The sequence below is a fragment of the Trachymyrmex cornetzi genome, unplaced genomic scaffold (genome assembly GCF_001594075.2).
Source record: "Trachymyrmex cornetzi isolate Tcor2-1 unplaced genomic scaffold, Tcor1.1 scaffold1399, whole genome shotgun sequence".
Classification (NCBI taxonomy): domain Eukaryota; kingdom Metazoa; phylum Arthropoda; class Insecta; order Hymenoptera; family Formicidae; genus Trachymyrmex; species Trachymyrmex cornetzi.
The window spans coordinates 292994-308091 of NW_017295981.1; the positions used below are offsets into that span (position 1 = coordinate 292994).

The 15098-nt window shown below is 35.2% G+C and overlaps 1 protein-coding gene across 2 annotated transcripts; it reads right to left on the minus strand.

Annotated features, from left to right (window-relative positions):
* Positions 1-1980: 1980 nt before the first annotated feature.
* G9a (histone-lysine N-methyltransferase G9a) lies at positions 1981-12304 on the minus strand. 2 transcript variants are annotated; one of them, XM_018523067.1, is made up of 12 exons: positions 10668-12304; positions 9986-10587; positions 9858-9908; positions 9585-9682; positions 6538-7180; positions 5833-6165; positions 5511-5739; positions 5045-5251; positions 4527-4783; positions 4097-4347; positions 3381-3556; positions 1981-2548 (listed from the first exon to the last, which is right to left on the minus strand). In XM_018523067.1, the coding sequence occupies exons 1-12, from the start codon at positions 11639-11641 to the stop codon at positions 2383-2385; spliced, it is 3987 nt and encodes a 1328-aa protein (XP_018378569.1). In that variant the 5' UTR covers positions 11642-12304; the 3' UTR covers positions 1981-2382. The 2 variants fall into 2 exon arrangements, with proteins under 2 accessions (XP_018378569.1, XP_018378568.1); XM_018523066.1 differs by having other exon boundaries at positions 9774-9908.
* Positions 12305-15098: the final 2794 nt, after the last annotated feature.

A 15098-nucleotide genomic window follows, 5' to 3' on the forward strand; every position in this document is an offset into this window, starting at 1 on the left:
TCATTTTGACATTCTGTGTATGTTTATAGAATATTTTTTAATACATTGTAAGAATATTTTAATATTCTCGACGAATGTTTATAGAATATTTATTGAAAGTGTTTGTGTTATCTTGGATGTCTGTTTTACATTCATTTTAAAATAAATATAGTTTAGCATAAAAACGAGTAAAACGAATGTAGCCAAAAAATAAAAGTGTAAAAAGAAAGTCATTATTTTAGTCTTTTTATTTTTTTTATATGCTTCTTTAAGCATGTCACTAAGAATGTCTTTGCCTGTCACAGCTATAGGCCACCCCTGATCCAAGATATGATTTTGTAAGTCGCACACAAATATGATTCAAATTTGTACATTGTATTCCTCTAGATTTCTCTTTCTGTTCTCAACACGTTATCATTATTTTTTTATATTAAAAAATAAGACATGATAAATATATATATGTATATATATAATATATATATATATAAAATTACATTTTAAATATCTTAATAATTGTAAAAAATTAGTAGACTTAAAAAAAGCTTATATGATAATGTATAAGTTTTCTCATGCAGTACAGGAACAAAACTTTAGAGCTCCAGATGTATTAGAATAGCACAATAATTCTTTAATCTGAGCCGGATGCCTATTGTCTATTTTGATCGCATTTTATTTGATAATCTGTCGTTCAAGAAGTAATAAATAATAAATAACCTTAGTAAATAATCCAATAAAAATAAGTAAGCTTATTAAGTCTTTAATATATGATCATTAGAAAAAAATAGCAGACTTTTGCTACTCATGCAACTCTAGAGCTCTAGAAAAACACTTTTAGCGCCATCTCTTAGATCGTATTCAACTTTCTTTAGACATTACCAGAAAACATTGGAAGACGGAGATCAACGGAGATGCATTGAAAATATCTTTTTTATTACAAAGAATTGATTTCATATAAGAGATATTACAAAAATATTAAAAAATTCAAAATATTCAACTCTGCAAAATTTCAGATTGTTTCTCTATCTTTTCCTCTCTCATTTATTTATATTAGATTGGTACAAAAGAAAAAGTCGTATTAAAAAGGACTACAACTTTTATTATACAAAAAGTCGAGCGTTTGTACAAAAAGGTGTATTCTTATATATTACATCGCTTATAGTGAATTCAACGTTAAAACGTTTTACTCTGAGACACGAACGATTGATTGGAATAAAATAGCGTGATGCTTTAATAATAAGGAACACACGAACACGCGGCTGCGATCATTCCAACATCGATTCACTTAAAAGCGATTCACATACCTATCTGCCCCGCGATCACATACTGCGTCCCAATAGGACCGTAACAATATTTTCAACATACTACCTTCACACCTCATGCATACAAACCAGCTAATAATCGTCATATATATGTATATATATATATATATATATATATATATATATATATATATATATATATATATATATATATATATATATATATATATATATATATATATATATACATATATACACGCGCGCGCGCGCGCGTGTGTGTGTGTGTGTACATATTATGCGCATCGTTATCTCGCTAAAAAAAGAGGGAAGAACAAGAAAAGACCGACGTGGTATTTTCTCATATAGTCATTGCATCTTCGCAAAGATCGGCAAAAATAGGAAACAACTACGAGCAAGACTGAGAAAAAATTTGTCACGAGAAATGATGTTGAAATCTTCTTTAAATTCAATTCAGATTCGAAAAAGAATTAGGAGAATGTAACAGATCTTTCGAAATGTATTACAATTATTACATTCTCCACAAATTCTTCAAATCAAATAAAAAATTCATTATAAAATACAAATTGTTATTAACCACCGGTCTGCCAAGGAAAATGGGACCCTTTCAAAAAATTGTTCATAAAAATTATATATATATATATATATATATACACATATTATATTATAAATGTTTTTGATTGACAATTATCATTTTTTCTTTTTTAATATACACATTCTTGCAAATCGTTGATCTTTCATCAAATTACTATTAAAATTTATTAATACTCAAAAAACGAGTAACAATCTTGATAGACCGGCTGTTAATTTCACCTCAGCGATTTCGGGTGTTCGGCAAAAACAATAACGGAACCGAACGTTGACCGCTGCGAAGCCGATTGGTATATTCAGCGTAAGGAAACATCGGTGAAAAAACCTAATCGAACGCTTATCATCCCACCACCGTTTTGCATTTGTACTTTTACGATTCCACGCACGTTGCGGCAATCAATTTCACGGCAAAGTGATGCAGAAAACTAACACATGATCGACGAGACAATCTGCCATCATTGTCATCATCGTCGTGTACGTTCACGAAAAAAAACGCGCGTAAACACCTAAAGAATTAAGCTAAATCGCATTATGGTTACGAAGAAGTTTGAGCTGCCAACATTTCTTCCTGCTGTATTTTTCTCCGGTAGTTATCCAGTGTAACTTGTATAGTCTTCTCAGAGTAACGGCAGTTTTCGGCACCGCAGGTACATGTGAAGGACTTGCATTTTATTATCCAGAATTTCTCGCCGTAATCGAAGCTAGAGACAAACAGATCCATATTTGTCTATCGTGCGAAGTTAACAAAAAAGAGCGTGACGTAAAAAACGAGATGAGATTGGGTGTTTTCAGCAAAGACACAGTCAGACACAGTTTAACACAGTAAATATCATTATATCCTTGTTGTTTGCCTATATTAAACAAGGATGAAACGATTCACTATGTTACATAGTGATGCTGCAGTCTGACTGTGTCCTTGCTGGAAAATGCCCATTGTGAAATGTGTGAATACTCTTAAAAATACCGTCACCTTAATCCGTCGTGCGTTAATATTAGATACGCGTAAGTATGATAAATTGTATGTAATCGTTAGAAACGGATTAAATAAAAAGAAAGATCTCAAAATATTGCAAAAGTATATTAAAAAAAAAGAGATAATTTCTTAGAATTGCTTTAGCACTTTAGAGAAATAAATAATACAAAAAATAAAAAAATGAAAATAACACAGAGTATAATCTATTGAAAGATTATAAGGATTATTTAAACACTATTATACTAAACATCTTTATTGGATAAAAGTAACATTTGATCATTCTACATTAAACAAAAGGTAAATAGAATTGGATTATTTTACTATCAAAATATATATTTGAATCACGACACAGAATTAAAGAGACGAAATATGAAGTAACAAAGGTGAAAAAAATTACAATTACGTGCCATATTGTTGATGAAACAAAAAAAACAAATGTTAAGCAATTTATTAACAGAAAATGCTGTGCAACTATGTATTCCTGTTAGTTTAGAGGCTCAATGAGAATGTCTCAGAGATTTTCGGCGTTTCATTGACTTCAACCTCTCTTTTTAACATACCCGAGCTCTTCATCTGCCTCGATGTCGCGATTAGCGAAGAATGCTATCCTTGGAAAATGGAGATCCTGATGTTCGACGAAAACTCGTACCGGCAACAGATTCGGCGCGCACGAATGATTAATGAACCGAGCAATATTCCCATAACGTCTTGCGTCTATACAATATGTTTCTCCGTCCTGTGTACATCAAATAATTCTTTTATCCACAATCTAGAATAAAATAGCTTCTATAGATAAAATAAGCTGTACAACACAAACGAGAAACAGTTATAAAGAAACGATTTTTCAAAAAGGTGCGTCCAAAATCTTCTCCAAAATAAAGTAATAAACATTTTTTTGCACCTCAGATTATGCATTACCAATTTAAATTTAAGTTTAAAATTTAAGATAACGGAAAATGACCGGATAGTTTGACAGAGCAGTTGCCTTATCAAACGAAAGACTCATTGCCTACAGAGAATTTTAACTAAAAAAATTATCCTAATAAAGAAGCAGAAACAAATACCAAGATAATTAGTAATAAATCATGATATTGCATCCCTTGAAGAATGGAAAAATCTAAATATTATGATGAATGAACAACGTGAGTTGTCTAAAATATTGTAATTGTCCAAATATTGTGTAGTAAAAGAAATTACGAAAACAATATGCAGACATTAAAAACAAAATTACTTTGCTTCTATAAACCAAAGTAAAAACTACGAGTATATAACTTACTCTGTTGTCCAAATCAAACAAGTAGGAGTCATCTTCGCGATGGTCAGCCTCGGAATCTGAAATTATCTCTCCAACATATTCACAAACATAAGTGCCTTTAGGAATATGTCGAAGAGTTCGAAGACCCCAACCCTTGCCTCTTGTGCGGAACAATTGAAATCGTTGAGTCAGTCCATGTTGAATAACTCGATTGTTACATGTAATGCGGTTGCAGTCGCAAGCTGGATTACATTCAAACAACATCGGTGGATCTATAACAAATATTATTTGTTAAGATGTTAATATCTTATTAAAATTATTTTCATAGAATATTCTACAATTTCTCTCTCATTAATTCAACGTATTTATCAAAATATTTATAGTATAATTATTATAAGCTTTTCTGTTTTTACAAATCAAAATTTTTTCAATGTTGACATTCAATAAATACCTGCATAATTAAATTCTGGTACGAGTTTTCCCTCTTCATCATACCAACATCGCAGACTTATATTTCCACACAAGCACTTTTCAGAACTGCAATTATCCTCACATCGACATGATTGCAACGATGTAATTGTGCGGTCCACATTGATATTGCTTGTGAAACAATTTTCCGTTATGTAAAGGAAATCGGTTGGCTTGTCCTCAGAATCATATCCGTTGACACATTGTATAGGATTTGTTTCCTTTCCACGTGAAATGTCACTGTAAAAAGAACAAATAATAAAAGAAAATTATTGTAAAAGAGAGGCCCAAATATAAAATATTTTTTATTTATCATATCTACATACAATATAATTTTTAGTGTTATAACAATATTTCTCAAGAAATTGTGAAATAAAGTTCTTAATATATCTTACTCGACAATCATTAAGCCAATTCAATTTTTATAAAATTACAGCATATATCATTGATATATTTACTGTATTGATAATTACACTGTACTTAATAAAATTCCATACTTACTTCGTCAATATCTTAACCGTTCGTTCCCACATATACTCGGCGAGTTCGTTGACTTTCGCATTCAATCTTAAAGCAGCCATAGTATCACCATCAGATGCACAACAATTCACCGCAGTTTCGCCGGCAGCATTTACCTCTCCTATTTTAGCACCACGTGCTAACAGCAGAACACTGACTGCGTATTGATCTTGTCTAGCTGCTATATGTCTTAAAAAATATATATAAATTATTGTTTTATAATGAGAAAAAATTGTCTAAAAAATTCAGTTTATTCAAGATGACTATAAATGTTTCTACCGTGTTCACATAATATGATAAATAATTTTAAAAATACAATCTACACCACACACATACACACACACACACACACACACACACACACACACACACACACACACACACACACAAACACACACACACACACACACACACACACACACACACACAAGAAAAATACGAAACGTACAAAGGAGTATCACCATGAACGTTAACAGCGTTCACATCGCAACCCTCGTTAAGGAGCATCTCCGTAATCTCGGAACTGCCGCTGAAGGCACTCCAATGCAACGCTATATTCTGCTCGGCATCTCGGATAAGCGGATCACACTTCTTCTCCAATAAATACCGTGCGACATCCGCGTGACAAAACTCGCACGCCCAGATTAAACTTGTCCAGCCGCCGTCATCTACAGAATCTGCAAATGAAAATATCGGAGAATGTAAAAAATTAAATCTAAAAAGCAACGAATAAATTATTCATAATTAAAGACGAGCACAGCACACATTACCTACTAATGTTCTCGGCACTTTACACTCAGTCAGTATGATTTGGCAGACTTCTAGGTGACCGGATTTGGCAGCCATGTGCAAGGCGGTCATACCGTCCTCACCCTTCAGTGTCACATCGGCACCTATCCTGACTAGGTATTTCACCACGGCGGCATTACCCTTACTCGCAGCTAGCATTAGTGGTGTCAATTGGTTCCTATCCATTACATCTACTTGAGCACCAGCTTGAACCAGAACGTGTACACATGACAAATGGCCTTTATCTGCCGCTATATGCAGACCGGTTCGGTGAGCATAATCCCGGAATGTGTGATTTGCATTGTAACCACATGCTGGAAGTCAGAAATTGTATATTATAATGGTATGATAATTAAGCTATTGAAGTAAATAACAATTTCATCATTTGCGCTAAAAATAGAATTAAATCGTTAACATATTGTTAATATGTATATTATATAATAATATATTATTATATGTTAATAAATTACGTAGAATCTGAATCAGAGAATTTTAAATAATAAATGTGAACTTAGTTTATCTTACTTCTGAATAAAACTATTACTTAACAAGAGATTTAAAATGGAAAGAAAAAACAGAAAGGAATATAAAAAAATCTATGATTTACAAGCTTGGGAATATTCAACTTCATAAAATTAATTGTTGACTGATTTAAATCTCATATTTCTCATTAAGTTTTCACTCACCTAATACATTAACCAACTTTTCAAGATCCCCATTCTTCACGGATGTGTAGAGACTCATAATGGTGTAACGTTCTGGTCTCTCAGTATTAATCGACGGTTCAGGTATCTTGATAACATCGGGCTTGATCAACGGACTGGGCGGATGCTCAGCCAACTTTGTATTATCACCTTTTCCAGGTAGGCTCATCTTTGCAGATGGCAGTTTGGAAAATTTTTTACGCGTAGGAATGAAAACCGGTCGCCTCATGCCATTCATTGTCACCATCACATCATAAGCTGCTGTCTCACTGCCACAGTGCGGACAGACACCTTTCTTGTTCGGATATATCTCACATTCGCGATGATACTGGTGACCATTGGTACACTGCACGAATCTGCCTTGTGAACAGAACATGCCGCAAGAAGGACAACAATTGTGACGAAGTAATCGTTCCTTGTGCATACGGCAAAGAATAATGAAAGGCACGCGAGTACTCGGCCGCCGCATCGCCACATCGTTGGTGTCCACTTCATTACAACAGCCTACCACCCGATTGTCAATCGAGTCGACAGCAGTACAGTAGAGTGGTCCCCCGGAACCAGTTATCGTCACGTATAACTGAGATCGTATTTGACATAGGCACAGCATGGATTGCACATATGTCTAAAATTGATAAAAATAAGGATAAGAATATTATTCCTATTCAAATATTTATCAAAAGAATAAAAAAAGCTATAAGAGTCGATACAGTTTTTCGTGTGTAAAAAATATAATGTTTATTAATAAAAATCTAGACTTTTCGACTACATTATCTTAGTCATCTTCAGTAACTGTCGCGATATAAGCTGTATGCTATTAAAATAAGTCGCTTGGTAAATTTACAATAATAGAAATGTGTCTAAATTTAAAATCTTGCAAATGTCACAGTATTTGTTTAAATACTGTATATGTGATTCAATCGATAAAATAATACCATTACTGTAATAATAAAAAATTCTAGTAAGCACAATAGTCAATACAATTAAATGTGAACTTACATATCGGCTGCACATACTTTAGTATGAGAATAACGCGTGACATTATAATGGTCCATTACCAATCATTGTACAAAAACAGAGGAGGAAATAATAATACATAGACGTATATAGAATAATAAATTAACAGATATGCTTTATTATGAATAAAAATCATCTTGGAAATTAATCTCTGACTCGACGACTTTTCTTCATCTAATATCTTAATTCCGTTCCAATCAAAATCATGTTTTATATTCACTCTGTGTTCAGTCATAACCGAAAGTTGGGAGCAGTTTCTGTTAATGTGGTTGCGATGTTCACTGATTCTAGTTTTTAGTGGCCTCTCCGGTTAATATAAGAAACCTCACACTGGACACAATTAATTTTATAGACCATATTTGAATGAGTTAATGCTGACAGCTCTTATCTTTGTGTACTCTAATAAAAATTTTCAATTTATTGAGCCCTTTGTATACAAATTTTATTAGCGGATTATTTTTAAATAATTTTTTAATTTTCACAGAAATTGTGGGAATATACGGAATTATAAAATAATTATTTAGTTTGGCATTACAATCTCTGGTTGGTTCTTCTAAATTCACTTCATTATCATTTAATTGATCAAATTTAGTGTGTAATCTTTCCTTAATACAATTAAAAATTAGATCTAAAGGATATCCATTGGAGAGAAAAATATTAATATTGATATTAAATTGATTTCCAAGATGATTTTTATTCATAAACAAAAACAAGGCTTAAACTTACAGAAAAATGGATTTATTAAACCCTATGTATCGTGACCTTTCCCGCTAAAATGCATCTCGTCTCATTTTTTGTACCAATTACTGATTTCATATTGATTTTTGTACAGGGTGTCCCAAAAAGGTCGGGACACCTAAATATCTCGGGAAATATAAGTTTTACAGAAAAGTGTTTCAGACAAAAGTTATATGGTTTAAAAATATCTATTTACTGATCCTATCAGTTTGACCTTGGGTTGCATAGCCAAGGTCAGATCAAGGTTACATTGATTTTCTTAAATGGAACACCCTATTTTTGATTCAAGAATCTAATAGCTGATGTCGAGAGCTTTCCAAAACGCTATAATGAAATATTTTTTTATGAAGTACTTTTCAAGTTATAATGCTTCAAAGTTACAGTATCGTCAGCATTAGCATTATCCAAGGTGTCCGACCGACGATTAAAACCTCTTAAATGTTGTTCAGAATCATCAAATATTATCCAAGTTATGATTCTGAACAACATTTAAGAGGTTTTAATCGTCGGTCGGACACCTTGGATAATGCTAATGCTGACGATACTGTAACTTTGAAGCATTATAACTTGAAAAGTACTTCATAAAAAAATATTTCATTATAGCGTTTTGGAAAGCTCTCGACATCAGCTATTAGATTCTTGAATCAAAAATAGGGTGCTCCATTTAAGAAAATCAATGTAACCTTGACCTGACCTTGGCTATGCAACCTAAGGTCAAACTGATAGGATCAGTAAATAGATATTTTTAAACCATATAACTTTTGTCTGAAACACTTTTCTGTAAAACTTATATTTCCCGAGATATTAAAAAACGTATGTAACTTTAAATAATCTTTAAATTAAAATAAAAAAATAAATAAATTACAATAGCTATTTTAAATATTATACAGTCATCAAATTATAATTGTTTCTATTCGAGAACTTGAATCGAGAATTTGGATTGATTTCTAGCATCGTGGACATAGGGCTTAATAGTAAATAAGATATGCCGATCAAATGAGATTTGATTTATAGCGAATATTCACAGTTGATTCTTATTTTAAGACCGTCTTAAGTAAAATGTTAATAAGCTCCGTGATTGGCTCATGATATCTTCAAACTATACTTAAAACGGTCTTAAATATAAGAACCGATTATAAATACGAATCTAAAACAATTATTTAAATAAATACATTGATCAATTTTTTTCACGTACATAAAAATTAAATTTTATAATCCTGATTTACTGCAACATTAGAGAACCAATATTAGAATAAGCAGATAATGATACTCACTTCACTCAAAATGGCCGTCGATTCCGGTTTTGATGCTTGTCCTTCCGCGGGACTCGGACTTGGCACCATACTTCGGCGAGTTCGTTTGGTCGGTATCTCTGTAATAAAGTTGATATAAAACATTAATAAATTACTGCTTCACATATTTATAACAAAGCATAAAGAAGAGAAATATGTAAAATAATATACCTCCATGGCTAACTTTCCATTCAAATTTATTTTCATTCGCCTTTTTATATCCATTAAGTTTCGTGTTAAAAACTAAAGCTTTACCTTCAGGATAATCGTTATTTTTTCCCGCTTCTGCAACGGATGGAGAACCATCTGCGAAATAATTTATCGATTTTGATTACAATCGCTGTTCATCGGAAGAATTACTATTTGTGCAGATATTACGTCACCTTCGTACAGATCTGCCTTTGCTATCTTTCGCGCTGCTTGAGTGCTTCCACGAGGACGTCCCCTGTCTCTCCTTGGTCGAACGGTGGATTGGGTGGCAGGTTTTAAAAAAGGTTTCTGAATATCTGCCAAAGGTATGTCGTCGCTGCTAGGACTACCGATAGAATTGCCCAGTTTGGTATGTGATTCCGAACTCCTTGTCATCGGTGATAACTTCGGCATTTCTTCAAAGTCGGATGAGTAAATCTGCGAATCTTCCAAGACACCGTCGTTCATACTATTCTCCGATAACGTGGTATTGCGCGAGGATTCTAACATCGTACTCTCAGCCGTACTAATGCCGTCAGATGTTAGTGACGTTTCTACATCCTGACGAACATCGGAGACCTTCATATGTGCCTGCTTTACCTGTTCTTTACCCGGAATAATTTTCTTGGGTCGACCCGGTTTGTTATACCTTTTTTTCTTGAACTCCTCTGTATAATTGGACTTTTCCTTACGTGCCATGGCGCTTTCTAGTACAGTGCTCTTTACCGATTCTTTACATAATCTTCTAGCAGAACGCTTAGGACCAGGAGGTTCCTCATCCTGAGGGATTGATTCACTGAAAATTAAAGAAATAAGTTTACAAATAGCACATACTTAAACATTCAATATAAAAGTAGAAAGAAGAAAACAAAAAACCTAAGTGCTCGTAATCTTGGTCGTCCAATTCTTCTCTTCCTAGTGGTAACAAGTGTGGTAGTTTCTTGTTGTGCAGTCTCTTCTGTCAACGCCTTATCGTTGCTTTTTTCAACATTATTCTCTGTGGTTTCAGGTTTCTTCGAGATAGGAAGTTGCGCGTCGCTATTTTGTTTCTCTTGTATACTTTCCACTTTGTCCTCATTCATAGTTTTTGATTCTGTCACCTTTGTAGATTCCTTTTTCTTTGCCTCCTCTGCTTGAATCTTCTCTGATTGGGATTCCTCCAGTTGGAACTCCTCGACTTGGGATTCCTCTGCCTGAGACTCCTCAGCTTGGGACTCTTCCACTAAATCAGAATTTTCATCAGAATTTTCTATCTTTACCAAGACACCATCAATGTCATTGCAGGCAAACTCATCAGGAACTAAAGCGAGATTAGAGGAACAACTGGATATCTTAGTCTTTTTGCCATGATCTGTATTCAGATCAATGGTCCTGAATGTTAAGACGATCCTGGCCTTGTCCTTTTTGACAGTGTCCTGCTTACCCACCAAACTCTCCTCCTCACCATTATGGTTCTCCTCCGGAGTCTGAGAAGTGACTGCATCCTCTAAATTTTCAGCAGCTTCCTCACTGACACCATCGAGTTCTTTTTCCCCCTTGGACGTTTCGTCGACGACCTTGGACGTCACCGGCGTCACCGGCGTCACCGGGGTCACCGGCGTCACCGTCTCCTCCGGTTCCATTTTATCATTGTCATTATTCTTCGTCGGACTGACACCCTTGTTAAACTCATTCGTCATCCCCTCGAGGATCTCGTGAATACGGACATTGTCGTCGACAACTCTGTTGTCGGAGGCGGCCATGTCCCCCTCCTTTCCGTTGGTGCCGCCGGACTCTGTCACCGGTGGCGCCCGACACCCTTCGGGCGTCGCGGCGACGATCTCGTTGTCGCCCTCCGCTACAGCGGCCATGCCTGGTGCGCGCAGCTAGCTATTGCTACGAGCAACAGACTTGCTGCGAGGAGCGACGACGCGCATCTCCAAAGATGTACCTCATCCTGCCGCAGGCATCTATGCAGTATGCTCTTCGTTTACCAGCACATGCTCCACCACGTATCCTTCGAATTATCCTTTCTTTCTCTCACTTCCTCTTCCGCAAAAATTTGCTCTTTTTTTTCCAGACTCCCTAATCCTTCTCCCGACTTATCTCCTTCCGCCCTTCATCCCTATCTACCTGTCCGATACTTAACGCGCCGCTTTCCGGCGCTGCGATCAATCTCACCCCGACGCACTTATCGACGACGCGGATCCATCGATCCTTCTTCGATGGCGGAACGAGGGACGCGGGATGCGGGACGCGGGACGTCGCACTTCCCCCTACCCTTCACACTCTCGCGTTCTCTCTTTATCTTTCTCACACCTTCACTCACTGTGCCGCAGAATGAAAGACGTACTGTACGTACGCGTGTCTCGTTACTCAGTCTCATTGACTACTATACCTTTCGCTGTTTCGAGCCGCTCTCCACTGCTCTCGACTCAGTGTCCTCAGTGATGCGATGAACAGCAAGTCGAAAATTCCCGAGCCGATCGACGTTCCCGAAGCGGCGCGAAGTGATCCGAGCCAACCGCGCTGAACTGAAGTTCCTCGCATAAGAACGCGGGAAGAGGGAAAGAAAGAGAAAGATGGCCGCATTGGCATGCTCCGAGACAGTCCGAGAGCGAGCAATGGCTAGAAGCCATATTGATTGTTCAGGGACGGCAACGGAATTGTTTTCTTTCCACGACCTTACGCTGCGCGTTATCGCGCCACGCGGCGTCAGGTTAAATTAACCTTCAACGATGTTTCATTCAACCTTAAATGGTTTCTCGAGAGGAACGATCTTCCCGAGTAAATAAGAAGAGGAAGGGGGGGAGAGAGCGCACGGCCATTATTATTAGCGATACCCGTATATAGAGAGAAAGAGAGAGAGAGAGATCACTTCGTCTGGCATACTAGTATACTACAATTACTACTGTACATACACGTGGATCGTTGACGCCTTAATGCGTGAATTTAGGCGCTTTTCGAGACGCGTAAAGCCTAGTTGTGTCCACGATGCTAGAAATTACTACGAGATCGGACGGAGAAAGATAATTAACAAATCGCGTTTAAACAATTCCACCAATTGATTAATGCGTTTTGTCTATTCTTTCTCCATCCGAGATCTCAGACGGATTTCTAGGCTATTCGCTAGAACATTGTGGACACAAAAGATATGTTCTTAGCTAAACTTTCTTGCACTTTTCATTTTACACATTCATCTCTTTTCTTTTTTCGTCTTCAGCATGAAAAAACAGAAACGGAGGACCGTGCAAGAAGTTCAACTAAAAAGAATAGATCTATGAATAGGTAGATGCCCATTTTTCACTAACGTAGATTAACTTTAATCTCGGTTCAATTTACTCTTCGTCTTTTTCTAATCTTTAGAACTAGAAAAAGACGAAGAGTAAGTTGAACTGAGATTAAAATTAATCGACATTACTGGAAACGGACAAGGTTTATATTTACACGTGTCTTGAAAAAAGCCTATATTCACGCGTCAAGGCATTATAATCCCGCATGTTTACATACAAAGTACGAAAATCCAGCAAACACCAAACTTAACAGAATACATACATAATTAGTTGTAATTTTCCACAAAAATTATGTAACAATAACATTTAACAGTAAGATACGTGTTATATATATTACAGTCATGTTGTTGAGTAGGAACGACATAACTCTGTAATTACTACGTTAGTTAAAACGATAGTTTCTAACTAACAGATAATAGTTACATGTAACTTTCATTGGTGTTTGCTGGGAAGTAAACATGTATTCACAACTAACTCTGTGGCGGAATAAATCTTTTTCCTTTCTCCCTCTCTCTCTCTCTCCCTCTCCTTTTCTCTCCCCCCCCCCCCCCCCCCTCATATCTATCTATCTATTTCCGTGTCATAAGTCAATACAATCCAGATCAAAAATGGATGACGAGTTGTATGAATAACGGAGTCTCTTGCTGCGACCAACCGATTTTGCTTGTAAATAAAATCATTACTCATATCTGAGCGATAAAATTATTATTAATCGTCCTATAATGTAATTTTTTATTCCATATAATTCCAGATGAATGAATCGCGAAAATTTATATTTTCGAATAATTCAGGTTCCTGGCGCATGGCTTCAAGATCCTCGAGATCGAGAGAATTTATTTATACAGTGATACAGTCCGTGATTGTGTATATAGAAATATTTTTACACACACATATCAATAGATCTGTCCTTTTTAACTAAACTTCTGTACACGGATTATCTTTTTTTCTAACGTGGATCGAGAGAAGTGCACGAAAGCAGCTAAAAAGAAAATGTCCATAATGTTTTTCGATTCGAAGACTTTATTCGCATGTATTTGTTTCTCATTGTCTTCTCAACGTTTATACTTAGTCGAGCGATGACTTCTACTGTGTATCTAGAGGGATATCCGCATTATTGACAATAAATCGCACACGTGAAATCCACATAGTGCGATAACATTATAAAGTTCGACCATGGAACGGCTGACACGAGGTTTCGATCGGCTCTCTCGCGAAAGAATGAGAATTAACATGCGATCTTAACATGGCGGGGCATAAAGCTGGAAAATTCATCGGCGCCCCAATGCGCATGAGCCGTCAGCAAAAAAAGACCTTAGAGATTACGTGGCATGATACGATAAAAATATATACGTTCCGAACTGAATAGCCGGCGCTGCCGCATAGGAATGCTGTTCATATATTATATTATAGATATATTGAAGGACGAAGAAAAGAATATCATTCGAGCGAACAGGGTCGATCTACTCTTTCCTCAAAAGAGATTGCATCGGGAAAATGGAGGGAATGACTTGCAGGGAAAGATTTACGCTATGTACTTATTGAACGTAAAATAATGCTAGATATTAAATGAGATAAAAGATTTAATTCATAAAAATTATGAAATATTTCATATACCTGTATATTTTGTAGCGTTATTATAAAATGCGTTAAAATTATATACATATATTATTATGTTATATAATTATTGTGATATATATATATATATATATATAACAATATTTTAGATTATATGATATATTATTATATAATATTACGTAATATGTCATAAACATAGAACCAACACAAATTTATTCCACGAATTAAGTTATAGATATAATTAAGATATCAGCTATAATTTTTAAGATAGAACTATAATATATAAATATTTCTGAATCTCTCTTTTTCTCTATTCTTTTTTTTTTGCTTTTTATATTTTTATTACTTTTGTTTTTAAGGAGGAATTTAATTTTGTCGATAAGAATTAAAGTGTGTCATGGTAAATTCTTATCTATGCTCGTAATAATAATTTATAGAGCATAGCATACAATGATAATAA

Bases quoted from the DNA above. Each gene is read 5' to 3' on its own strand.
- G9a (XM_018523066.1), bottom strand. From the start codon at position 11,641: ATGGCCGCTGTAGCGGAGGGCGACAACGAGATCGTCGCCGCGACGCCC. The intron at 9,683-9,773 runs GTATATTATTTT...ACTTTATTACAG, and splicing joins ATGGAAAGTTAGCCATGGAG to AGATACCGACCAAACGAACT. The intron at 3,557-4,096 runs GTAAGTTATATA...TGATGTACACAG, and splicing joins TGTTTGATTTGGACAACAGA to GACGGAGAAACATATTGTAT.